The sequence below is a fragment of the Halichoeres trimaculatus genome, unplaced genomic scaffold, assembly GCF_033239565.1.
Source record: "Halichoeres trimaculatus isolate MK-OKI-2021-1 unplaced genomic scaffold, fHalTri1.1 fHalTri1_scaffold_12, whole genome shotgun sequence".
NCBI lineage: Eukaryota > Metazoa > Chordata > Actinopteri > Labriformes > Labridae > Halichoeres > Halichoeres trimaculatus.
In genome coordinates this window covers 8993980-9020241 of record NW_027437190.1, presented here as the reverse complement: position 1 = coordinate 9020241, position 26262 = coordinate 8993980, and the positions used below count along the sequence as shown (strand labels likewise).

Sequence of the window (26262 nt, the reverse complement as noted above, 5' to 3'; positions counted from 1 at the left end):
TTGGTAATTTTTATTCTGGAGCTTTAGCAGTGGAGGACTCAGTCACATCCTCTGGGATTAAAATGGGTCTCATGTGGAGTGTTATATAATGCAAATGAACCCTGTGACAGAAGAAATCAGGCTGCATGGAAATCTTAAAGATGCTGATAGCTCTGTTTGCAGAGATGGTGTTTGTGTGCAGTACAGCAGTGAAAAATCAGACTCTGAATTTCTGGATCTTTCTGGATCCGTCAAGAAATGTTCCTTGAGCGTGTTATCAAATTAACTAGACTGCACAAGACAGATGATGATGATGATGATGATGATGATGATGACTAATGTCCTCTTTAACTAAGGGATGTGAAACAAATGCCTCCATATTCTATCTTCAGCTTCAGAAGTATCTGCAGGGAGCTCTTTCTATTTTTTCTAAACACAGTCAATGAAAACAAACGCTGCTGCTCCAATGCGCGCTCCTCGCAGCCACGAAGCGCGCACCTAACTTGCAGTAGTCATGGCTGCAGTGAGGACTTTACGGCCAACATCATCAAACATTGCAGCTGTTATCGACCTGGACATTTCGTAACCGGCTGACCGACAGGAGAGCGGATTTCACAGGCATCAGGTGGCAAGGTTGGTGATGTAAGTTGAGACGTTTGGAGCTTTACGAAACCTGCAGTTCTCCAAGTTGTCTGCGTCCTGATCTCGGCATGCTCGACAACCAGAAACAGAAATCACCCGCTGGACAGAGCCTTCAAGATGAACGTCTTCCTACACTTCCGAAGTTGTTCCAGAGTAAGTTGAATCCCCTTCATGTTTGTTTACATGCTTCTGCTGCAGTTGTCATCAGGTGTTTGTCACATCCGTTAGTGCCAATGGTTATCAATCATTTTAATTTCTCTGCGGAGCTAAGATAGTGTACAGTAGCAGGGATGATTTATGTACGTATTTATCTATTCATTCATTTATTTATTATTAAACCTGATAGATAAGTGTCAGGGTTTTATCAGTCAGTTTATAAAAGAAAACAAATGCTATCCTTGTTATGCAGTAAGTGAGGATGCTTGCAGTAACAGAGCCCTGCAGGGTGAGCTTCAGATGCGCAGAAACGTTTCTTACATGAAATTCACACACATGCATGTCGTCATTTCGAGCTGCCGGCCAATGGACAAGGTGTTCATCATGGGAAGCCACTGGTTACACTGGGATGCAGGGGCTCGTCAGGGCGGGGTGTCTCTCTACCACTGAAGCAGACAATGGGCTGGCTGCGTCAAGGTGCCGCAGTTTGATGCGTAAATACCGGATGTTGTTTAAGCTCCACTGGAAAATAAAATCAGGCTTTAAAAACTTTTTTTTTTTCTCAAAGGAAAACATAGTTAAGGTTAGTTACTAAAAATAGCGTGTTATAATCTTATCTTACAAAAGATAAGATCTAAAACGAAGAAGAAAAATTATCTTCTTAGAAAAGTGACCAAATCTCCTCTTTCCAGCATCCTGTTTCTTTCTGATGTGCAAAATGTTTCTGTACGACACAATATTTGGCTGATCATGGGGCTATAAAAGCTGTGTGAAAGACGTATTTAAAGAAAGAAATGAAGTATTTCAAATTGAATATGGTAAATATTTTCAATGACAAGCAAAAGTAAGTATATAACTTTGATTTATTCAAAGTAATTAGGACCACACTAAAACAAAACTTGTGAAAAATAAACCAATCACTTAAGTCAAATTTCATGTTCTTTGTGGAAATGTGACCAGGTCTGGTCTCTTTGGCATCAAGTACAATAAATGATAATACATAATTTCCTGCTTTAAATTGAGTCACTCTAGGTGGGTTGCTTTAGATGTGAACCACAATGAGCTTTTGACGCTTGAAACAAAAGAGACTCTGGGCAAAGCTAGCATTTTAGCCTGCAGACAGAGTGATTGGTCTGGGGGAAAATTAGCTGACCTAGATTATAACATGAAAACTAAAAGTTTACTTTTAATCAAAAGTTAACTAACCTAGTTCTGCTATCAAACCACTGTCTGAGTGTCCAATATAGTTCAAATTATTGAGCTTTTTCAATTCTTTAAGTACTACTATTGGAAAAGTACACAAAAATATGTAAAGTAAAAGTTATATTTTAATACTGGATGTACCTTCTCACAAACTGCCATCCAATTAGTTTTTACTGAACCCTGAAATGTGATTTTATTTTGAAATCCTGAACAGGAAGTGAGGTTGCTGTGTTAGTGAGTAGCTTGATGATCACCTAAAACCTGCTAAGGGAAAGCGAGCTGGGTGCTGTAGGCATCATCCCAGGGAGGGGAGGTCGATATGTTTACTCCTTCTGGTTTCTGGAAGGTTATCAGCCGCACCGCCGCCATGCCGTAGACGACCCAGCGGGCCTGTGAATGCAGCCTGACGGGGACTACAGCAGGCAGGACGCTGGGTGGCTGTAACCGAGGGAGGGAGGATGTACTGGGCTGCTGGTTTCGCCTCTTCCCGTCCGTGTGTGGTTGAGCTGGGGCGGAATCACAGCCTGCCTCTGGGGCTGTGCGGCTCCGAGCAGCAGCAGTCTTTGTATGGCTATATCATCGCCTTCCCTTTACAGGACTACGGGGGCATCATGTCCGCTCTGGGATCGGACTCCTGGTGGAAGAAGACCCTGTACATCACTGGGGGGGCCCTGCTGGCTGCTGCAGCCTACCTACTGCATGAGCTGCTCGCCATCAGGTAGGAACCCACTGTGTGCCTGCTGGTCTATTAAATATCAACATCTCTGTCTGTTAAGAGTACACAGAAATGATCTGATTAGTAATCACAGCTGACTGATAAATGCCACTGATAAAACCATGAATGGACTTGAGTGAGCCCTTCTGTGGGATGCGAGTTCCCGCAGATCTCGCGTTGATTTTTGAGGTTTCAGCCCATGTTTTCCTCCTCCCAAGGACACGACACTGGATGGGGAGAAAAAAAATCAAATAAATAAAAAGGAGTCACGAGTCTGCTCATGTGCCAGCTCTCGTGCCAGCTCCGTCTGCACCTGAGCGTGAATAAACGGAGCAATCCTCAGGCGCTGCAGAGTCAGAGCGACCTTTAATGAACTCTAGCATGAGATGCACAGCTGCTACTGACAGATATTCAAAGAAAACACCATCACCTACACCTGGAGCTCGTTAAGAAGGAGGATGCAGGGGGTGTGATGATGAGCAGGCCTACCAGGGGTGTAAACGTGATTATCTTAGAGCAGGAAATGCGTGCCTGTCAATGGGGGGATTATTTTGGGCCAGGCCAGTACCGGGGTGTAAGTACATCCTGTCACAGTGGCCTGGTAGTTTCTGCTTTCACTCCACCCCCTCCCCCTCGTGATAATCTGTGTAACCTTGCATCTCGTGCAGAGACGCTGCTGCTGAATCACGTGCAGCCTACTGAGGCTGGACCCGCAGCCTGCCAGCATCATCTGTTCGTGCCATGTGATGTGGTCGTTGGCACTGGCAGCAGCTCTGCCACTGTAGTCAGCTTCTATTATCCATAGCTCTTCAAGTTAACGACATCTTTGGTGTTTGAAAAGCTCTCCAAGCCGTGGCTTTCAGGGAGATTTGGGCACTACATCTAAGCAGACTGAGGACATGATGTAGAGGACACTTCAGGTGTAATAACAGCACACAGGGATGTTGGAGGATACAGGCTGCACAGACTTGGAATGAGTTCAGCACCATATGACTGTGGACAGCGACTTACAAGGCTTGGAATAGTTTCAGCACCACAAGAAGCTGGACAGAGACAACAACACGCACCTGCAGTACACTTACAGTACATTTACATCCTGTTGTCCAGGCAAACCATTCTAAAACTTACAGTGTAATGACACAGCCCTTAACTGAGCAGAGTTAAAGAGTTCATTTTGTGGTGTTGTGATTCCTTACACAGGAAGCTGTGTGTAAGCCAACACTCAGTGAATCTCACTCTTAGAAAGTGATATTCAGAATGAGAGGAACACCATCTGTAAACCTACACTGCTTGTGGTTTCCAGAATGATCACAAAGGCACAACGATCCTTATCTAACCTAGATCTTTCACAGTCTCTCCAACAAGTTATATCAGGCACATGGGCGTTTTTTTTTCAGTAGGACAGTGTATGTGACTGTGTATGGCTGTTGTGTTTTTGTGTGTTTTTCTTTTCACTCTACTGCACATGAATTTCCTCAATTGTTGTGTTTGGTCTTAAAATCTAAGAATGATACAAAAACTGAACCTTCTTAAAAATCAGATTTAAATAGTGCCATGTATTGGACAGCATGATATTGAGGTAACTTGCCATTGATTGTTTTATTTATGACACAAAGTGAGACAGAAATTCAAGTACATACAGCCAGCCCACTTTGATATTCTACTGAATAATTTAGATTTGACGAGGAGGTGATAAAGTAATGCAGATCAGACCAGACAGGCTTTGTCTGTTGCTGTGTGAAAAAGATGCTGAAGCCAGTTTACATTTATTTTTACCACATCTGCAGACATAGTATCTAAAGAAATGTGTAGCCTCTTACTAAATATTGTTTATATTATGCATATCCTGCAGTGACTGTGTTTCTTTAGGGCAATTCTTAGAGAGTACACATCAAATAGAAACCTCCCTGTGGTTTTAGCATTTCCAGCTTATCTCGTTATTAAAAAGTGTTTATTTTCCCAAATGAGACCTCAAAGTGTGACTGGCTCGGATACGAATCAATTTTTACCCACAAAGTAATGACAATGCAAAGAAGACTCATCATAAAATATGCATTTCAGCACAATGATCTCTCATCCAGTATGCCAGATCAGAGATAAGTGTTGGGAGTAGGTCACCAGTGTGTTTGGCTGGAACTGGGGCAGTGTGATTCATTTGGTCAATAATTTCACTTGTAACAGAAGCTGTGTGACTCCCACACAGCTCAGTGGTGTTAGTGATACAGAAGATCAGCTGCTATTTTCAAATGTTAAAAAAAAACAATCCATAAAACCCTGAAAACATTTGATTTCTGGACTTTTGTGCTGAATGCAACATAAATTATATAATATACACTAAATACTTGCAAACAAGATTTATTTAATGAGGGTTTAGTTTGGTATTATCTAGAATAGACTGACAGTTAAGCAGAATGGTTTTTTTCCTCATAAGGCTCAACCATGAAAACAAAATGTAGGTCTAGCTGAGCTGTTGGTTGAGAATGATTAGACAGAGATGCCTCCACATTTGCTGAAAATTAAAGCATGCATGCTCAGTGGGTGGTTGAGCTCAGGGCCACAGGGATTTACTGCTGTGTCGTGGTGCTATAATAAACTGCAGGTGTGACCTTTTTCTTCCTGGAAGGTTTGCAGAGCCTGAAACTGAACAGTAAATCCAGCTTTCTCTTTGGGAGCTGAGTTCTGTTTAGTGTTTATCTCACAGACAGGCTGACCCAGAAAACAGGTAGTTTGACCAACAGCTTTACAACTGAATCAGCTGATAGTGTAGCTGTCTTTAAGATTTTATCAAAGCACTCTTTACAGATTCTACTGGTGTCTACACGGAGAGAAGCAGGTTTAAAATTTTAAAGCTGTTTTTCACTTTAGAGGAATCAGTGGTTTGTTGCAGTTTATTTCCTAACTGCAGTTAGAAGGGGATATCAATCAATGCAAATACAAAGAAAACAATAAAACATGTTTTTTAAATCAGATGCATTTGTTAGGGTTGATTGCAAATGCATCAGAGTTTATTTTAAGATCACAAAAAATGGGCTTGAAGCGTAAATGTGGGATACAGAAATCAAATCAGAATGATTCAAGTGTAAAAGTTGGAATCGAACAAAGTGTTCAAACACAGGTGTCTTTGTTTTTTCTCTCTGTGTAGGAAGGAGCAGGAGCTGGACTCTAAAGACGCCATCATCCTCCATCAGTTCTCCAGGCCAAAGAATGGCGTGCCCAGCCTCTCACCCTTCTGCCTGAAAATAGAGACTTACCTGCGCATGGTGGACCTGCCCTACCAGGTGATCCTTAGCACACTGCTGCAGATTAAACTCTAAATGTGCTCTAATGCTCTACAGTAGTTCATCGTTGTGTAATTGATTTGTTTACAGAAGTTTCTTACATCAGTTTGACTTATATATGTATTTTTTCAAAAAAATGCGTCCCAAACGTTACCAGTCTTAACTCCTTGATAAAAAGTCACAGTTGCACTTTTCTTCTCTGGTTATCATATTCAGCTTTGAAAAATAAAAACAAAACTTTTTTTTCTGGTCAGTTTTTTTCAATCCCTTTTGGATATTGATTTGTTTTTCTGTTAAAGTCCTGTCAGCTGTTAGATTAAAATTAGCATAAAAAAAACAAAAAAAAAAACATGTTGTTTTATGTGTTAAATCTGGATTATTCTGCTCTTACCTGTCCTGTAAAAAACATTCTGCAGATGTTTGGTGTTGCACTCACACCCTAACCCTCTATTGGGGAATGACTTATGTTTGTTAACTTCTGCACACATTACAATTTGAAAATTTGTGAAAAATGTCACAAGTTAAAAAAAAGTTTTGCTATGTCCTCCTATAACACTCTAGGGATGAAATTTTATTCATTTTCTGAACCACTTATCCGTCATTGGGCGAGAGGCGGGGTACACCCTGGACTGGTCGCCAGCCAATCACAGGCACAGACAGACAACCATTCACGCACACACTCACACCTAGGGACAATTTAGAGTGCTCAATCAACCTGATGAGCATGTTTTTGGACTGTGGGAGGAAGCTGGATAACCCTGAAAGAGCCCACACATGCACGGAGAGAACATGCAAACTCCACACAGACAGGCCCACCACCCCGCTGGGCATCGAACCGGCGACCTTCTTGAGGCTGCAGTGCTAACTGTTGCGCCACCGTGCAGCCCCAGTTGAAATTTTGAATTTCAAAATTCTTTGAGTCCCCAAAAACAGTTACCACTGACTTAACAGTTAACAAAGGATTATCTAAAACTGTGTATGAGGTTTCTTGTTATCTGTACTTCATTTCCCTGTTGTGAATTAACCTTCAGAACCATTTATCTCAAACTCTTTACACTCCAGGTTTATTATCCTTATAATCAGAGATTATGAGTGTTTTTCAGATTCAGTAGCCTTTTAAAAAATATGCAGCTATTGTCAGTATCTGAAAATGCTTCTTAAGACAGTTGAGCCAAACTTTTTGTTTATATCTGAGAGGTGACTGGTGAGGTGCCCTATCGCACTGACTGGAAAACGCAAAAATCCAAAACTGCATTTAAAAAGCTGTAATCAACAATTAAACAATGATTTTTATCCAAAACATTTTCTACAATTCTACATGTTTCTTTGTTTCCTCCTGCAGAACTACTTTGATGGGAAGCTGTCCCCACAGGGCAAGATGCCGTGGATGGAGTACAACCACCAGCAGGCGTCAGGCTCAGAGTTCATCATAGACTTCCTGGAGGAGAAGCTGGGTGTTAACCTCAACCAGAACCTCACCCCACAGGAGAGAGCTGTGTCCCGAGCTGTAACCAAAATGGTTGAGGAGCACCTGTACTGGTAAGGATCTCACACTCAGAGCTCACGTTTTAAACAAAACTCACTGTCTCTGGAAACCCGGTAGGACCTGGGATTCCCAATGCTGCAAAGTACATTTTTTTAATCATATCTTCACATTTCTGAACACAGTATGACACATCAGCTCGATGTAAAGCTGTAACAGCAGCTCCACGTTGATTTTACACGTTGTCACATTCATTTAAACAGCTAAAAAGACGTTTCAGGTCCTTGGTTTGTTCTCTTTGAGGTTGTTTTTTAGTGTGAGCATTATTCATGCAGCCTTTCAGCCCAGGCTCACTCTATCCACACCATCACTTTGTATGGGCCATCCTTCGCTGTGGTGAGTCACTCAAGTACCTCTGGGTGAGAACGCTTTGCTGCTAGGAAGTCGTTTACCACCCCTCCCACACCCAGAGAGGCTCAGAGTGTTTTCCATTACCTAAAAGCTCCATCCATCTTCACAATAACCCCCCTACACACACATGCACACACACACACTTAACCACCAGTCTAACACTGTGTCTTGTACTCTTTTCTTCTCCGTTTAATAATGTAAGGAAGTATTCAGAGCTAAACTTGTTGATTTCAATCGTCACACTATGGTTGTTTGATGCTGCAGATTTGTCGTAATCGTCTAAATAGAGTTGTGAGGTTCCATAACATTCAATCTTAAGCCTTTAAGGTCGGTCATGTAACCCACAGCCTCCATGTCCTCCCTCTCTCATTGTGTCTCTTTCTTACTCTGATCCTCCACCCACTCTGTGCCATCTTTAGACCCACATATAGACCTATTGATTCAATTATTTATGTCAGGGAAGGGCAGTGAGGCGGCGTGTTGCTATTTGAGCCACAGAGCTACAGGCCAGCAAGAAAACAGAGGGTGAGGTCATTTCCTGTCAACTCCTCTATTGATGCTGCTTTAAAAATAAGAAAGTTGTTCTCATAAAGCTTCACTTTTTAATGTTTATCTTTTACACATGCACAGGCTAAATAACTGTTGTTAATGAGACATGGTTTCCCTTTAATAGAAAGTTTCCCTTTAGCTGTATTTTAGCCTCTTAAGCTCTATGGCTCTGTTTCCTGTTTCCTGACTTCAGAAAACTGTTTTCAGACAGTTTTAAAAACTACATCAGGACACCAGACTAGCATCAAATGTCAGATAGAAAACATGAAACATCCAGCTGGTGAACATCGTGGAGCATTTGCAGCTGATAAGATCAAAAGAGGAGCTTGAACAAAGGGTTTCTATTCACCAGGTGCACTCAAACAGACTCCTAACGGATGCTAATATTGCTCTGTGTGTTAATCTATTCTGCTGTCTAAACAGGCTTTGATTGTGTTCTTCAAAAAACTTAAGTTTTGTAAAAGTGAAATTTTAAAAAGTCAACAAATTCACTGTTATATTAATTTAAGGAGGTTAACACAGGTTGTACATGAAGTCATTTATATTCAACTGTTGATTTTCACGTGGAATGACTTGTTCTGTAAACCATTAGTTCCTGCAGTCAGACACTTTTTACTTCTTGTTCTGGCCCAAAGTTAAAAAAATAAAATTTAAAAAATCTCAAGGCACCAGTTTATCCTAGTGGTCTAGGTTGTGCCCACCATGAAACAAGCTCTCAAGCAGGTGGCCTGGATTAGAGTCCAACCTGTGGCTCCTTTACTGCGGCTATGAACACGTAGCAGGGTATTTTTTTAAAACGAGTATTCCCCCCCGTTCGTTTTTGAGAATACTTCCGTCCACGCGCAGCTGGTAAATCCGCCGGTGAGTGCGGCTCGAGGCATACCAAATTCATAATGGGCAGTGTTTTCCTGACGTACACCCCGTGTCAGCCAACCAGCACAAGCCCCCGTCGTTCAGCTGTGACGTTAAAGAACTGAAAACTCCGTTTGCCGGCGTCTACACGAAACCATGAAACCGGAGTTTTCCAAAATCTTCACTTTGGCTGGAGTTTTTAGGAAACATCGTTTTCGGTGACGTAAAACTGCGGTTTCGTGTGGACGACAGACGTAAACGTATAAAAATATATGCGTTTTTCTAAATACCCTGCTACGTGTGGACATGGCCTGCATGTCACTCCCCACTCTCACCCTATTTCCAGCTCTATCCATTTTCTTGTCCTCTCTAATTAAATGCATGAAAACTCCCAAAAAAATACTTCAAAAAAAGAGAAAAAAAAGATCCATGTGCAAACATTTTATATCCCAAGTTAAGGTGACCTTGTAGGTCTAACAACAATACAAAAATCCAGTACTACCACCAAAAATGATTAATCAATATTTGCACATAATAAACAACAGAAATCTCTCAGAATAAGCAGCAGGCCAGCTGTCCACAAATCAAATGTTTCTTCCCATTACAGGCTGCAGTGAGCTCTTAAACACCCCAGACCAGGTGACCCTCTGAGCAATTAGCTCACCTGCAGGGATAAGGTGCTCAGAAGAGGGAAGGGGAGACACATGACATACAGCTGTAACAGAGACTAAATACACAGAGGATAATCTGACACAGGTGTAAGACATGGCAGGTCAAACTCATGAGCGCTGTCAAAAGCAGAGGTAAACACACAAGGACAAGAGGTAAAAATAAACCATACACAGGAGCAAGAAGTACAAAATAACACAGGAAACACTAAAGACTTAACACACAAGGAATACAACACAAGACATGGATCACGCATTAACAACAGAGAAGACATGAGGAAAACTAACAGCAATCTGAGAAAAAGCCATAAAACATGAGGTGAATCTATGAAGCGAGACAGGAAATCAAAGACGGATAACAACACAAGAAGGATACAGAACAAAAGAACGACAAATGACGCATTATTTTATATCAAGGTTAAAAAAATAAAAAGTGTTAAAAAGACTTTTGCCCCAATGATTCGATTCCCTGCCAGCACAGATGTTTCCCCCATAATCTTCATATGCTGATATTATTTTACCAAGGCTCTGTCCACTGGTTACATCTGGAAAACATGCAGTATGTGTGCAGTCTTCAGTGCAGCTTTCAGATAAGTGCAGATAAAGAACCATTGTTTGGCTGGTTGTGCCTTCAGGCGTAGAAATCATGGCCCACGTGGGGAAGCCTTTTCAGTTTTAAAGCTCAGACAGAAAGAATGGAGAAAAACAGCTGGGACAAAGATCCTTGTGGTGTGCCAGATAATGTAAAAGGAGGAAACGTTAGGCTGCTGGACAGTAACCACTCCCACATTATGTTGCCAGATGCTTTGATTTAATTTCTATTGAGCGACTGGTCATATGGAGTCTTCTGAAAGACTGCAGGCTGGACACAGAGGCTCCTGTCCGGTCCTGTCACTGTTCATGGATCAGTCACTGCCAGCTCTCAGTAGGGCTGTGGTAGAAGCTCAGTCTGTATTTTTAACAAGCTGGCGTTAGAAAGTGTGCAAGAATAAAGCAGCTTAATCTCATTAGCGTCTGCACGCACTAACAGCTTGGCTGAGAAAAACATTGACGATGAATGTTCCAAATAGCAGACAGTGACCCTCCTGCAATGTGTATTTTAATGGGATAAAGGTAAAACAATTGTCCCTTATTGGTTTCCCGGGGTAAATCTCTGTTGGTCACAAAGGATTAGGTGCAGATAAAGAGGAGAAGAATTAAAGAGGGATTGTGAGGTTTGGTGTTTGGCTTGTTTGCACATAGACAATCAGTTTGTCAGTCTGCTGCCTGACACAGATTTGATGTTGGAATGACTCATGGTGCTGCTCAGCTTTCCTTTTTTATTTGAACTTAAGTCAGAATGAATCCACACAAAGGGACGCTCAATCACTTGTGGGTGTAACAGTTTTTCTTTTTTTCTTTTTTACAAAACCTCTAAAGGACTTTTTCTTATTTCATCCCCTCACCTGTTTCAGTGTGAAAGGCTGCAAAGACACATCCAGACAGCTCCTCATCATCATGACTGCAGCCTGAAAGATTTAACAGCTGAATACTTGATGTTGTGTCCTTGCAGCCATTTGAGAGCAGCTGAAAAATGTGGCAGTGGAGCGTGTGGAGCATCATTTTTATTGATCGGGATGAGATTAATGATCACAGGGTAAAGGGCCCATGGTAACAAGATGCAGGGACTGGAGCTAAGATTAAAATGTCTTTCCCTCTTTTCTGACAGAAGAGCTGGTGAGGAATTACTGTCAGAATTTTGTGTGTCTGAGGATCTTATTACATCTCAAAAATATAACATTTAGCTGGTTCTTACAGTCCTTACATGATCAAACCATGAAATTTGTGGTACTGTGTATGATACTTATGAAATGTTTGTCTGCCAACTGTGATAACCTGTTGTCTGTTTTGAAGTAGACTTGTGTTATCCTGTTGCTGGGTCAATATTTAGTTTTGCAAAATGCTTTTTTGGTAACATTTTATTTAAAAAGTCCATCTGTTGACACTTAACAAGTTATCAGTAGATATTCAGCACAAATTTTCAACAGACAGGTAACATAGATTCAGCCAACTATTAATAGACTGTGAGGTGCATTTCAAGGTTTTACAACATTTTACAAAAATTGTCTCTCTTTTTTTTTTTAAACAGGCTATTAACTGATATTCGACTACTGTAGAAAACTTACTCAGCAGTCACACAAAATCATAGTAACATTTTAGTTTACTTATACTTTAACCTGTGTTTTCCCCTAAACAACTGTACAACTGTTTTCTGAAAAAAATCCCATGCGGGAAACCAGAGGCAGCTTCACTTCATCTTATCTGTGGTAAAAATTTCAACTGATAGATCGATGAGTCTTGTTAAATAAAAACGTATAAACTGTTGATATGAAACTAGAAATCTATTGAAACTAGAATAGAATAGAATAGAATAGAATAGAATAGAATAGAATAGCAGCTGCAGTAAAAACAATAACAATAAGAAATAGAATAATAATAAAAATATGAAGTTACAAATTTGAAGGAAAAATAGAAAAGTAGAAAATATAGAAACAATGGAAAAATATTTCTATTTACATATTTACAGTAAGATAAATGCACATTATAGTCTACTTATAGTTAGTTGAATGTTATTTACTTGTCTGTTGTAGGGCTGGACGATTATGGTAAAAATAAGAATCCCGATTATTTTAAGTGATATTGAAATCACAATTAATATAAACAATTATTCATTTATTCAAAAACTTCAGTACTGATTTAATTTAACACAACTTTAAAGAACCAGCAAGTGGCACAGACAGTATTATTGACACACATAAGTCACACACACTCGCTGTGGATCACAGAAGAGCTATGAAGCACAGGAACTTGCATACATCTACACTGTGTGGCATATTAATTAATATAATATAATCTTCGATTATATTGTTTTTATGATTGTCAGATGGCAATATTGAAATCACGATTAAAATCTGATTAATTGTCCAGCCCTTGTCTGTTGCCCAGTCTTGTTATTTATCAGCAGACAAACAGTTGATATTCAACTACTACCCTGCTGATAGTTTGTTGAGTGTCAACAGACGGACTCTCAAAATACAGTGTTACCGTTTATTTACAACTTAAAAAAAAAAAAAAAAAGCCACTGACAACTTTCTGCTCTTTGTTTAGGATCACATTTAACTAAATGCTTTAAACAAGACCCCAAAATACGTAACAAACAAACAGAACCTCTTACTTCCTAACTCAGTGTTGGACCTTATGCCACTCTGACACACTGTGCTGTGTGTTTCAGGACAATAGCCTACTGTCAGTGGGTGGACAATCTTGAGGAAACTCAGAAGCTTCTGGCGATGAGCGGTCCCCTGAGCGACACGCTGAAGTGGTTACTCTGTCACCTGAACGGCAGCATGGTGCGCAGGGAGATGTACGGCCACGGCATCGGACGCTTCTCCAAGGAGGAAGTCTACACACTGATGGAGAAGGACCTGAGGACACTGGCCACACTGCTGGGTAAGGACAGGGCTCTGCTAGTGTGTGTGCATAAGCTTTCTCTATATTACTAATTTATCAATTAATCAGACTTTAGTTTAGAAGCCTTTTTTCACGTACGTCTGAAACCTTTTTCGCTGCTGCTGTCTTGGCCAGGACCCTCCTGAAAATGAGATTTATAATTTGAATGAAGTTTTATCTCCTGGTTAAATAAATAGATAAATAAAACCCAGTGAAGCTGTAAGTGCTGAACATAACCAAAAAATAAACAACTGTTAGACCCCCGAGAAATCCCTTTGAATAAAAGAGTCAGTGAAATCAAGAGCCTAACAGCTGAGGTCCATTATGAGGATACACTTAAGGAAAAGTCAAGTATAAAAATCTAAGACAAACAAAACAGAAACATTAAACAAGACAATAAATCACTATCTGGTAACCCATAAAAATCACCTTGCAAGGGATAAAAGTTACATAAATAAACATATTAAAAATATAAAGGTATATAAAATGGTCCCTATGATAGATTTAAAATAAGACAGTTTGTGAGTTGTTAAAACAGACTTCAATTTATTTTGATAAACAATTATATAAGTGAATAAATAAATAAATAAGTAAAGGCATGTAATGTAAGATAGAATAAGATATTTAAAGTGAGACTTAAATTTTAAGTCTTGACTCAGTCCTCCAAAGTGTTCCCAGTCCAACCATTGTTAACAAAACGTGCTCCATCAGGGCATTGACTTCCCTCATCACATTTATGAACAACAATGTACGTAGTGTTCAAGAGATTACCCAAACTCTGTTACATAACATGATAATAGAGTTCCAGAGTTATTATCTGGGTAAACATAATTCCATGCCCTTGTTTTGTCATTTAAATCCCTCTGCATCAGAAGAGGGATTTTTCTTTTTGTACTAAAGCAACAGACGCAGTCAAGGCAACAAAGGGCTCAAAGCATATTGTGTCTTAAAGTGATATTTTGACCAAAAAAGAGATGGAAACTGAAGATCGCATGATTGAGCTCACATAGTTTTTGAGCTGCACTAAGAGCAGAGATTTTTACCAAACGTTTTTACAAAGCAGCTTAACCATAACTTTTGATAAGAATGCTGGTCATGTTTTGGTGACAGCTTAAAGAAAATAAGTCGGTCTCATCAGACACAGGAGGAATCCATATTGATACAGTGAAACAACATCTGAGTCAACAACAGGTCAGGAAACAGTCGTACAAGCTGTCGTTGTGTCAGGGGTTTTACATAAAGTAGCAGAGGAAATATGCAAAAACAGGACCAGGTCTGGATATCTGCCACAGCGATACGATATCAGAGAGATCAGATGGGAACAAAGAGTCCGGTGCCGGAGAGAAAAGTGATTTTCATTGATCTGTTTGTGCTCTTTTAATGGGAAGCACTTCTTCTAAAAAGCAAAAGTTTTACAGAGCGAAAGCCTGGGTACACTCTTCAAACAAAGAGCTTTCCTTCTTCTGTTTGGCTCTTTAAGGCTTGAGTGTTCACAGTGTGAGTCAGAGATCTGTGAAAGAGCCAGCTTTAACGAGAAAAGAGTTCATTTTGATGTGTTATCCTTTGAGGAAAACATTTACCAGTGACCACCACATTTCACAGTTCACAGATACTTGATCATTTTGTTTCACTCGGCTCTCCTGTCATGTTTGGAAAAGGAAACAAATATATTTGTAAATGGACTTTAACTAGTGTCATAGTGATGAGCAGCTCTTACCAGTGTCCTGATGTGGGAAACAAATGAATGTAATTAAATGCATTCAGTGATTTTGGCTTTAGAGTTGTTATTCAGATAGTTGCTGTTCTGAAAACAGGGGTTATGCTGTCAGCCTTTGTTTTTGATTTCTACCTTGAAGGACAGCTCTGTGGCACACATGTAAATGCATATGTAGAAGCATGTATGGACTCTGCAGTTAGCGTCAGTGTGGTGTGCAGTTCTCCAGAGACCGTTTCAATGTATTACTGACTCCATTGGTTCCCAGTAAATGCTGCAGTACTTCCAGGCGTTCCAGTTCAGTTTCTTCCACTTTTTCTTGAACTAGTTTGCTCCACAGGTCTATGGTGACTCACACATTCCCAAACAGCACCCCGATGGCTTCTGTGATGCAGTTGCCTGCTGACGTCAGTCTGAGCTTATTTCTCTCTCCACAAACACTGCACTGGGAGTGATCTTTCTAAATAACTCATTAGTTTTGAAGATATTAAGGTCATGAGTTTTGTTTAATCAGGGACATGGTTGACCTGACTGACAGGTGGGCACACTGTAGCTGTTAGTGCAGAGGTTAAAGGCCTACCTGAACTCCACCTCTTGGCCTTGTGTTAGGTTAACTTAAAGACAGTCTGAGTCAGTATTTCCGGAATGGCGATTGCTTTCAGCGGCTTCAAAATCCAGTAGATGATGACTGGGGACATGTTTTACACTGTCTGTAGCTGCACCACCTTTAATCCATGTGACCAAACACAGAGGGCATTAAAGCTGGTGGGCAGGAAAATGAAGATCAGAATGTCATTCTGGTGACTATAAACTAAAAAATAACTTAAAACAGTAAACAAAAAAGCAGAGTTATTGCATTCATTTTCTGGACCAGTGAAAGGGATTGTATTCTTAAAGTGATTGATAAATTGTGAAAACATCATCTTCTAGAGTAGAGTAGGGTTTATACATTTTAATGCGGTTATTTAAATAATAGCTGAGCAAGACCAAATGAGGTCACAGCCAAACTTCTTTCTTTTCATCATAACCATCATCAATAAATAAATACATAAATAAACCAACAAATGAGTGAATGAATAAACCTTTGACCCCTGAGACTAACAAGCAAAAGAAGTAAATGCACCATCTAATGGGTGCATGATTTGGCCTGAGGTAGTTTGACTGTTTTCATGCGGGCAGACTGACAAACAGAAGAAAAGAGGACTGAAGCTTAGAGAAAGTGAGCAGTGACATCCAGGGCAGGTGGCGCAGGTCAGTATTTAACCCAGGCTGTCCACTTTGTGACTATTTTCAGTACATCACGTCAACTCTTGGTAACATTTGCAATCATTTTTTAACTTTCTGAGTAACGAATATCTTCAAATATTCAGGACAAGTCTTTTGTATTTTGTGATATTTCTACATCATTAATTGAGTTTTTTAAAATTAAATCAAAAGTTGGGCTTGGCCTTTAAATAAACATGAAGTGATGATAAATTTATAAAGGTGTGGTTTTCTGCTGTCTGACATCATCGGCTGTTACTATTTATTCTGTTTGTTTTGTATTTTCTAAACCCTTTATACCTTGAATTCAGGGGGGATGAGACAGCAAATAAAGAAAGAACCATAAAAATGTGACATGTGGTAAAAGGACTACAGGTTAGAGCTGTACCCAGGCTCCTGGTAGAGGACAAAAGGACTTATGGAAAGCTGTTTGAGCTTAAAATTGATATCAGTGATATCAACCATAGTTTAGCTCTACAAACACTCAATTTTAGAGTACATGTACTCTATATTAGTTTACTATTGCACCTGTAGACTTTACTAGTAAAGCATAAAGTGTCACTAGAACTACTAGTAGACAGAAAGATGTTTACTAGTAGTACTTCAAACTGATACACGAATCAGCTCTTTTTTCTGGGAAAGTTTCTTTGAAGATAAGGAATAATATAAGAACAAACATCATTCAAAGATGTCTTTTTAAGACAGGGCTTCAGTGCTTTACTAAATAAATAAATAAATAAATAAATAAAAGGAATTTTAATTAAAGAGAACTGGAACAGAAATGTGTGGAGGACAAGATTAAAACCACAAAAATAACATAAGAAAATCCAACAATACAAAAAGGCTAAAAACCACCGACAGATAAAAGGAAGTATAACATCAGAATAAAAACAATAAAGATTAAAAATCGGACTAGCTTTCACCTTTGTGTTTTTCCTTATTTACTTGTATGTCTGAGATGCACCTTCCTTCTTGTATGCGATTTGTTGCCTTGAATGTTAAATGTTTCTTATAGGAGGTGCTTAAGTTTCATGTTAAAATGCAGATATGCACTTTCAAAACAGCCTACACCAAAAACACATCTGTGTGAATTGAAGTAAATAAGTCAGTCTGTGTTTTAATGTTGAAATGATTTTTTTTGCATTTTTTCAAAGTAAAATTTATTGGAGAAAAAAGATGCCGTTTTACTGAGAGACAAAACTATTCTTATGCTGTAAACTGATGTGTGTTTAAGCCTTTACCCTTAACCCTGAGCCATAGTCCTGCAGAGCAAATGCACCAAGGCTGACCTGGATGTGGAGCCTACTTTAGTAGCTTAAATCAGCTTTACTGTCCTCACATTTTGGCATGATGTGGTCTACGCCGTCAACCAGAGCTCCAATAACTAGAGGGGACACGTTAGCTAATCATTACACCTGCACTGGGGGAGTGTGCCGTTCTTTTCAGTCCCATTTAAAATTACACCCAGCAGATACACACAGACATGATACAGCAGTATGAATTGTCTGACTTGCCAACAGCCCTTTTTTTATGAGTCCCCTTCTTGCCATTATTTGCCCATGTTTGTACTTTTCCTCTGCTAATCCTGAATCAAAGCTTTAACTTTTTTCATATGGAGGCCTTCCTCTTCTTTCCATTTCCTCCTTTACCTTCCCAGATGTCTTCCACTCCTCACACACAAAGGCTCATTTCAGCATTCATCTCTCTTTGTTAAAGCCTCTTCTGTTTTTCTCTCTTCTATGTTTTTCTTCTCCATCTGTAGAGCTGTCCATATCCATGTCAGCCTTTTCTGCCAGTGCTATCTCTCTATTTTTCTAAACATGTTCTCATTGTCATGTAACACATCATTTTAAGCCTCATGGGCCTTCTCTTCCTCATACCCTGTACTCTGAGCTCCTTTCCCCTGCTGGACAGTCTGCCTCATCCACTGTACCTCGAACGTCTCTGTTGGTTCCTCTTATTTCTCCTCTTTTCAAAGGCCCTCCTTCACTCACATACTACATTTTCCTCTGCATTAGCAGCCTCCTTATTCTTTTCCTGAGTTCCTCCTTAAAGTTTGTGCTTTAAGTTTCCTTTTTCTCCAGCTGGAACTAGCATCACTCATCTGAGTCATTTGATCACTCTCTTCCTCTTCTCCCTGTCTGGCCATCCTTTGCCTCTCTGTCTCAAGCTTTTGGGCTAGTTTGTCCTGAGTGAGGCAGAGAACACTGTGCTGTCTGCCACCAGAGGATCTCTTTATATCTGCTGCTCCTGAGAGGACACAAAAACTATACCTGCATCACCCTGAAACACTCAGGATAGAGGGGATAATTTTTATTTCCTGGTTATTTTATGCACCAAATTTTAATACTTTTTTCATAAATTGTATTGTTAAGGAAGAATCTGTTGGAAATCATTCATGGAACTACCAAAGTCTTTACCTCCAAAACCTCTAACAACCAATCCTCTTTTTAGATCAGGATCAGGTTCTGAACCCTCAAGACAAACTCCTTTCATGACAAGCGTATTCAGACATTGTTTCTCTGAGGCTGGGGGTTGTTTTAAGCCTGTATGTTTACTGTGATGGGATGGTTCAAGGTTGTTGTTCTTTTTAAGAGGAGCTGTATGAGATATTTATCAATGATAAGTGCTCTTACATACAGAATATAACAGTCAGCCTGGCTCCCGTAAGAGGAAGCTGACTGAAGTTCCTGCATCAGAGTGAAGCTACATATCACTATTGAAAGGGTCAAGTATTGAAGCCAGTGGAAAAATGACCTACATACAAGTAAAAATCAGTTTAAGAGGACTTAAAGTTTAAGGTGTCATACTCCCTTCAGCTCTTTCTACTCGTAGATCATCTTATTCTCTACAGTGAGCCTGTGCTGTAATCTACAACACAAAGTATGAGAAGTAGTATCTGTGAAAGGCAGCTGACAGTAGAAACACAAATAAAAGAAAATACAGCATCAACAACAACAACAAAAATAATTCCTGTTAACAAGAAGATGCTCTTTAAGACGCTGGAAGTCCCTTTACATATAGGAGTGGTCAGAGACAGGAAGACTGCTGTTATTCTTTCCAGTGACAAGCAGATTTAGTGGCTGTATCAGAACAATTTGTTTATTTCAGATGTTTTAACTCATGATTCTTTTTAGACAGGGAAAGATCAGTGTTTATCAGGCTGAGATGTTCTTTAGTATCTTGAGCTTTTTGTTTGACTTCAACACAAAGAAAAGAAAACATTCATACTCATCAAGATTCAAAACTACAAGATGAGCTGGTTTCTTTTAAATCAAAGAGTGAGGGGGCATGGAGGAGTCAAATACTTAAGGTACAGACCTTCATATTATCATTTCTACCAAAGCGGCAACATTTTAAGACATTCGGGACAGAAAGAAACAACAGTGGATACAATTTCATCATTCAGCTCAATCTGTCTGTATATCTTTTTTTATTCATTTTATTTTCATTGCAAACTGCAGTGAAACTGTCATGGTGAGGTAACAAATGTTTAGGAAGCTGTTACTGCAGACATTTTTAATGGCGTTGGTCAAGCCTTGGAGCTCCACAATGAAATCTCTCAACCCCTATTTCAGCTTGTGCAGAAAAACTAGAGCAAATAACAGTAAAATTATCTTTATCAAGAAATCTCAAGAGGAAAAGAGGACATGTTTTGTTTTGTCTTTTTCATGGTACTTTGTAAACCAACCTTTAAAAAAACTGAATTATTCTGAATTATTATTCTAGTATCTAAACAATCTAAGATGGACTTCAATGAATGAAAGAGGGGTGTTATACATAAACAAGAACAGTGTATTTACTCTGAGACTGTACTGCTGAATTACACTTTCACTGTAAAGTGTCTAATACCCCCCTGATAGAGGACCAGTGACATAGACAACCACAAGCAGTGGAGGAGAGTATATAAAAAGCAAGACTATAAAAAAGAAGACTGGCAGCGACAAACTGTGAATCAGACCAAACAAAAAGCATTTGTCTCTGGAGCAGAGATGTTTATCAACCTGTTTCCCATTTTAGGCTTTAGCATCAATTTAAGTATGTTTGTGTGAGTGCCCCACAACATTTTCTGTCCATACACATCCCACAAATATATGAAATTATGAATGTGAGAGACATAAATCAAAAGTTCTGACTTTGACCCTCATCTCTCCTTGTAAAGAAGGGAGTTGAACTTTGTGAAATAATAATGATAAAAGTTTCTGTGAGGGCTTGGAGTGGTTTAGAAATACTTTGTTAGAACATTAAGATAACACTTTTGGAGATAATGTCAGTGGGCTAGTTCACTGATGTCTGTTTGAAAAAAAGAGGACGCAACATTTTTCTTCATCAGAGCTGAAATATCTGTTTGTTCTCTGTCCTATAGGAGATAAGAAGTACTTCATGGGCTCCAAGATGTCAACATTAGACGCTACAGTGTTTGGACATTTGGCCCAGGCCATGTGGACTCTGCCTGGGACACGACCTGAGCAGCTCATTAAAGGTCAGTAGATCTGTGATAAGATGAACCAGATGATGATGTATAATCGTTACATCATTACTAGGGATGGGCGAGTACTGGTATTGGTATCAGGTATCAGGCTGATACTAGCCATTATTTAAGGTATTGGTATTTGTGAAGGCTGCCGACACCAACAGCAGATACTCAAAGCAAAAAAATCTTACGTTGAGTGAATCCTCCTCGCCAGAATTTGGTGCTACTTTCTGCAGTTTAACACCACAGTAAATATGAGTCAGGTCCTGTTCAGACAACAAGAATGAACCATGGAGAGTTAACAGTTTAACATTGTTTCATTTTGCACTTCACTTTATTTAAAAAAATACTCTGAAAGTTGTTAGTCTGTGCTGTCTTTGATCAAATGGTGCGTTACTGTGAACTTAAATTTTATTCATCAAAAGTATTAGTAGTATCAGTACTTGGCATGAGAGAGTACTCAAGAGGTAGTGCTCATACTTGTATCAGTCTGAAAAAAAGTGGTATCGAACATCCCCGATCATTACTATAGTTACTGTTTCTCTTTTTGAGTTTAGTTATGAACATGATTTTCTCACATGTAGTTGTAAAATGTCATTCATTGTTTATAGGGTATTTTTACAGGTACTGACTAAATTCTGTCTGCAGTACCGAGTACCAATTCACATAAAATCAAACAGTACCATGTTTCGGTACCTAAGCACATCTTTGTGACTGTGAGGAAGTGAAACAGTAGACGAATTTCCATGCTGGCCATGAACACAGCATTGAAAGGTCATAAATTGAGATATGAATATGTTAAGCAGAAAAACTTTGAGATTTTATTACCACATAAACACACACAAAAGTTCCGAACATTGGCACCGTTGAGTACTGATACCGATTGCTGCGTACTGGGCATTGGTACTTTATCGTTTCATATGTCAAAGGTACCCATCCCTGATTGTTTACCCCACTATCTTGTAGATAGATGTATTTGTCAGTCACAGCCACTAGATGGCAGTGACACTCTTCTGCAGCACTGTGTTGTTGACAGGCTTTGGTTTGCTGTAATTCTTGGAGGAGGTAACATTATCTTACCTCTTATCTTTTAAAAAAGCAGAATCAAAGCTTGTAATGTCACAAATGAAGGTTTTCTGATCTCACTTTGATTTAGAGGAAACGTTTGTAGTAAAGAGATATTAATAAAAAGGATGAAAGTATCCCAGCTGGGTTGTCTTCCTCTTTATCAGACTGACACAGCAGCAGTGATACCTCCTGCTGGTGTTCAGTGTTCCTGCTAAAGCTTTGTGTCTGTCGTCTGTACAGGAGAGCTGATCAACCTGGCCATGTTCTGCGAGCGGATGCGGAGGAAGTTCTGGCCTGAGTGGTTTGTGGAGGTGGAGGATCTGTATTACGAAGGAGACAGTGAAAGCAGCGGCGGCGGCTCTCCTACAGGCCTGCTGGACTTTGGCCTCTTCTCCAGGACTGACACTCTGGACGACAGCGACGGCAGCAGCCACTCAGCCGGACACACGCACACACACTCCCCTGACTCTGACCACTCGCTCTTTGACTCGGACGTGGGAACGGGATCTGACAATGACATTCAGCTTAAGGAGGAGTTAATGCCCGACCTGGAGGTTTGACCTGAGAGTGGCCGTGATTGGCTGACTGACTGAAACTGACAGGAGGTGGGAAAAGTCTGGCAGTCAAGAGATGTTGCCGGTTGAAGCCTCACACAGTCGATCGAAATATTCCAGCTCCTCCACCTCCAAAATCTAATATGGTTTTCCTTCCAGGACTGGGTGTTCATATGCAGAGCATTGAAACTGAACCTCATAATAAACATGCTACTGCATGGATTTTCTCCTCCTGTTATGTCAGAACTGTCTGTGTGACGGTTCCTCTTTGCCTTATTTGTCTCGTCCCAACACAGAATCTGATGTGAGAAGGTTAACTCTTAGGAAACGTGTCATCTCATGAAAAGTGCAGAGATTACAGAGCGGTGTCGTAGGAAAAACAGGTGGCACTTCACTTGGTATGAAACGATGCAACTAATCACCACTCTGCCATGTGTCTTAACGCACAAACCCATTTGAACAGGTGGAGATTGATCATGTGGCTAAAAGGAACAGCTGCCGTGTCTCGGCTGTTAACCATGCGAGTGCTGGAGAGGAAGTATGGATGACATTGAGTCCCAGCTCGTGCTCTAAATCGATCCTCATGTCATGTCCTGTATGCTCCTGTAGATGAGGAGAGTCTGTGTCAAACATGAAGTATGTCTCCCTCAGACTCTAGATGCACGTGGTAGTTCTGTGAAAGAAAAGAGGAGCAGACTTGTGCCTGTGTATTTATCCGTTATATTTCATTTTATCTAATTATTCATGTAGTTATTGCTAAAGAAGGAGATTTTAACCATTCATTCCAACCTCTCTTTGGTACAGACCTGCTGTTTGACTATTTGACCACTAGATGGAGTCACCTGTCAGCCTGATGCTGTTTTCATCCTGCATCACTCAAGGTCATTGCACCCTGAACTGCTGCACGTTGAACACAGTGGGGTTTTTTTTTTTCGTTCTCAGTTGTTCACGTAGATATCAGCGTTCCCATCTATAAATAACCTGTCAGGGTGTGTGTGTGTGTGTGTGTGTAGGCAGGAATTAATGCATGAATCTGCATAAAAACAGACATATCAGCCTTAGTTCTCTCAAAGTCTGCAGTGTTTCTTTTAGGTGTGTAATTCTTACCAGTGCCACTTTGTTATTCTTTACAGGATCTTACGTGTCAAATATATATGTTTGTTTATTTTTATTACTCTCAAAGAGAGGGGTTATTTTGCACTAGTGGAAATTTATTTTCACCTTATTTCAATGGGAGCAGTCTGCTACAGAGGTAGAGAAGAGTATGGGATAAATAAATGTGTAAATCTGTAGCGGGGGACGCCAGGTTTTCTGATTGTGATTGTGTTGGGAGGGGACCCTGCTGCTTATGCTGGATGTGTGTATGTGGATTTTTCCTGGGTGTGAATGTCATAACGTAGATGAAGAATTCTTTGCAGAGACAGTCAAAATACCAAATCAGTGGATAGAAATGTCACTATTCAAAAAGTAGGATGTGGATAAAATGGACCAAAATGTCTGAGTGAGTAATTGCAACACTTCATTGGTTGGATTGCTTGTTATGGCAATAAGATTGATGTAAGACAAAGATTGTGGTTTGTAGAGAATAGATTTCAGGCTCAGAGTCGGTTCGTCATGTTATAAAAACATGTTAAAACGTGCTCGCTGACGTCTGGTTGTGTTGAGTCATGCTGATGGTTTTCTGCTGCTGGGTCAGTGAAACACAAAGGAAACATTAATGATGCTCACAGCTCTGGAAACAAATGAGCTGAGTCTCATCAGTATTTCTTTGGATAACCCAGAGATTAAAAAAACTCTGTCCACAGTCTTCAGAAGTGCTTCTTTAGACAAATAACAAAGGCCTCAGTGAAAACTGTGAAATCACTGTTTTAAATCAGTCAATTCAGGCAAATTACAGTTGATGATTAATATGAAAATCAATTAAAAGCTGCAAATCAGACATGACTTTAGATGTGTGGAAAGTTCATCTTCTTAAATTAAAAGCTTATGAGATTTTTTTCTGCTTTTTTTTTTGGTCATGTGATTGTAAGATAGTGATGATGATGGTGACCATCAAATGGTTTTATTGGGATAACAAACAGCCTCATCTTATCTGTGTTTTTTTCTATTGTATTTATTTTTTCAAACCCTAAATGTTCAAGTTCATCCAGACTGTTTTCAGCTCAGAATGAAAAAGACATTTTTATTTTTTTTAATGATTGTGTATGATCTGACGGATGATCAGTGAAACAAAATGATGTTCCATAAACAGAGAATCACTCTGCAGCTTGTCTGATGAAAAACATCTTGGATTGTGCATTTGTTTTTTGTTTTTTTTTCTTTTATCCAAGACCTCTTACGTTTTGTTTTATTGCAATGTCATCTTTAAATTCAGAAGGCTGAAGCTTTATTCAAACAGAATTATATTAAAAACACCAAACAGCAAGAGGACAGCAAACACAGAGGTACATTTAGCTGCTTTAAAGATAAGTATTTCTCTCCAGGGTTGTTATGGAACAAAAATTCAAAGTCGATATAGGGAATCACAAATTGAAATGAGTGTTACTCAGTGCCAGTTTGACGTACACATATGTTTTCTAAAACATTTGCTAATTACCAGTTGTCCAATATTTTCAACCTAATTAATCATAGCAAATTAAAGATTTATTTTTTACTTTTTTATTAAAGATTTACTCTAGAAGCTTTTTAACTTTCTTGAAGACACAGTAAATTAGAGAAGAGTAAAGCTGGGTTAACAAGCATCAAGGTGTCAAAGGAGGGCTGCAGCCTCTCTGTTGGCGTCCCCTGCTTGACTAACTGAGCTTAACCTGCTCCTCTAGAAGTCATCTTCCACTCATGTAGGCACCCCAACCTCAGTTTGCTTTCCTCAAACTGATCTGAAACAGAAATCTCAAAGCAAACAGAACCAGAAAACTCTCTGCATGGCTACACACCACTTGGAGAAACTGAGAAGACGTGGAGATTTGTTGCAGTTTTTTAAGAATCGACCATTAAATAAGTGGAGCGATGGGTTAGTGAAGGAAGGTCGTAGTTTAATCCAGATCTGGGACTCCAGAGGCAACCTTCTTCCATCGTGTCGCCCCGTGGTTCGTCCTCTAACCCGCCCCGGCCTTGGTTGTGTTCTTTTCAGTCGTATCATCCGGGCTGGACATTGTATACTGTCGGACTGCTTTAATCAAGCCATATTAAAACTAAATGTCTTCTTACTGGATCCATGTTGTTGCATTACTTCTTGGGTAATGTAAATATTTTATGTGTGACAATGTGTACCATACTGTATGTAGAGCAGACTGACTGAGCAAACTACCTATGGATGTGCAGTCATAAACAGAGCGACTGGTTGATTTCAATAAAAAAGAAATAGCTGTGACAATTTTAACCTTACTGCTGTATTGAGTTTCATTTTACTCTCCTGCATGTTCCAGGTTATTAATTTAAAGCTTGTTTTAATCGCTGTAGTTAAACGACCTGTCTCCAGATCGTGTTATATGTATTGTCTTACCTCTAACTGTGTTTTCTGTGTGTTGTGTGTTTCAATCAGACTAATAAGTCATAATCATTCAGGGGCAATGCAAGCTGATTAAGACTCTGCCAGCCGCTGGAGGCGAGACAGAAGGAGAGCGGGGAGGAGAGCAGGAGCTGGAAGAGAAAAAAGTTATAAACAGGGTGAGGAAAAAAGATTAGGATGAAGTTGAGCCAGGGCAAAGAGGCAAAACAAAAGGTGCACGTAACCAGGAGCAAGAGGAGAATGAGGGATAAAGAGG

General features: G+C 39.8%; 1 protein-coding gene across 2 annotated transcripts; it reads left to right on the top strand.

The window, feature by feature from the left end:
* The first annotated feature begins 452 nt into the window (after window positions 1-452).
* faxcb (failed axon connections homolog, metaxin like GST domain containing b) lies at window positions 453-25877 on the top strand. Of its 2 annotated transcripts, none has more exons than XM_074684430.1 (7): window positions 453-774; window positions 2327-2698; window positions 5838-5973; window positions 7316-7512; window positions 13208-13425; window positions 20769-20885; window positions 22185-25877. In XM_074684430.1, exons 2-7 carry the CDS (start codon window positions 2439-2441, stop codon window positions 22502-22504), a joined length of 1248 nt encoding a protein of 415 aa, XP_074540531.1. In that variant the 5' UTR covers window positions 453-774; window positions 2327-2438; the 3' UTR covers window positions 22505-25877. The 2 variants fall into 2 exon arrangements, with proteins under 2 accessions (XP_074540531.1, XP_074540532.1); XM_074684431.1 differs by having other exon boundaries at window positions 454-774; window positions 2577-2698.
* The last annotated feature ends 385 nt before the right edge of the window (window positions 25878-26262 follow it).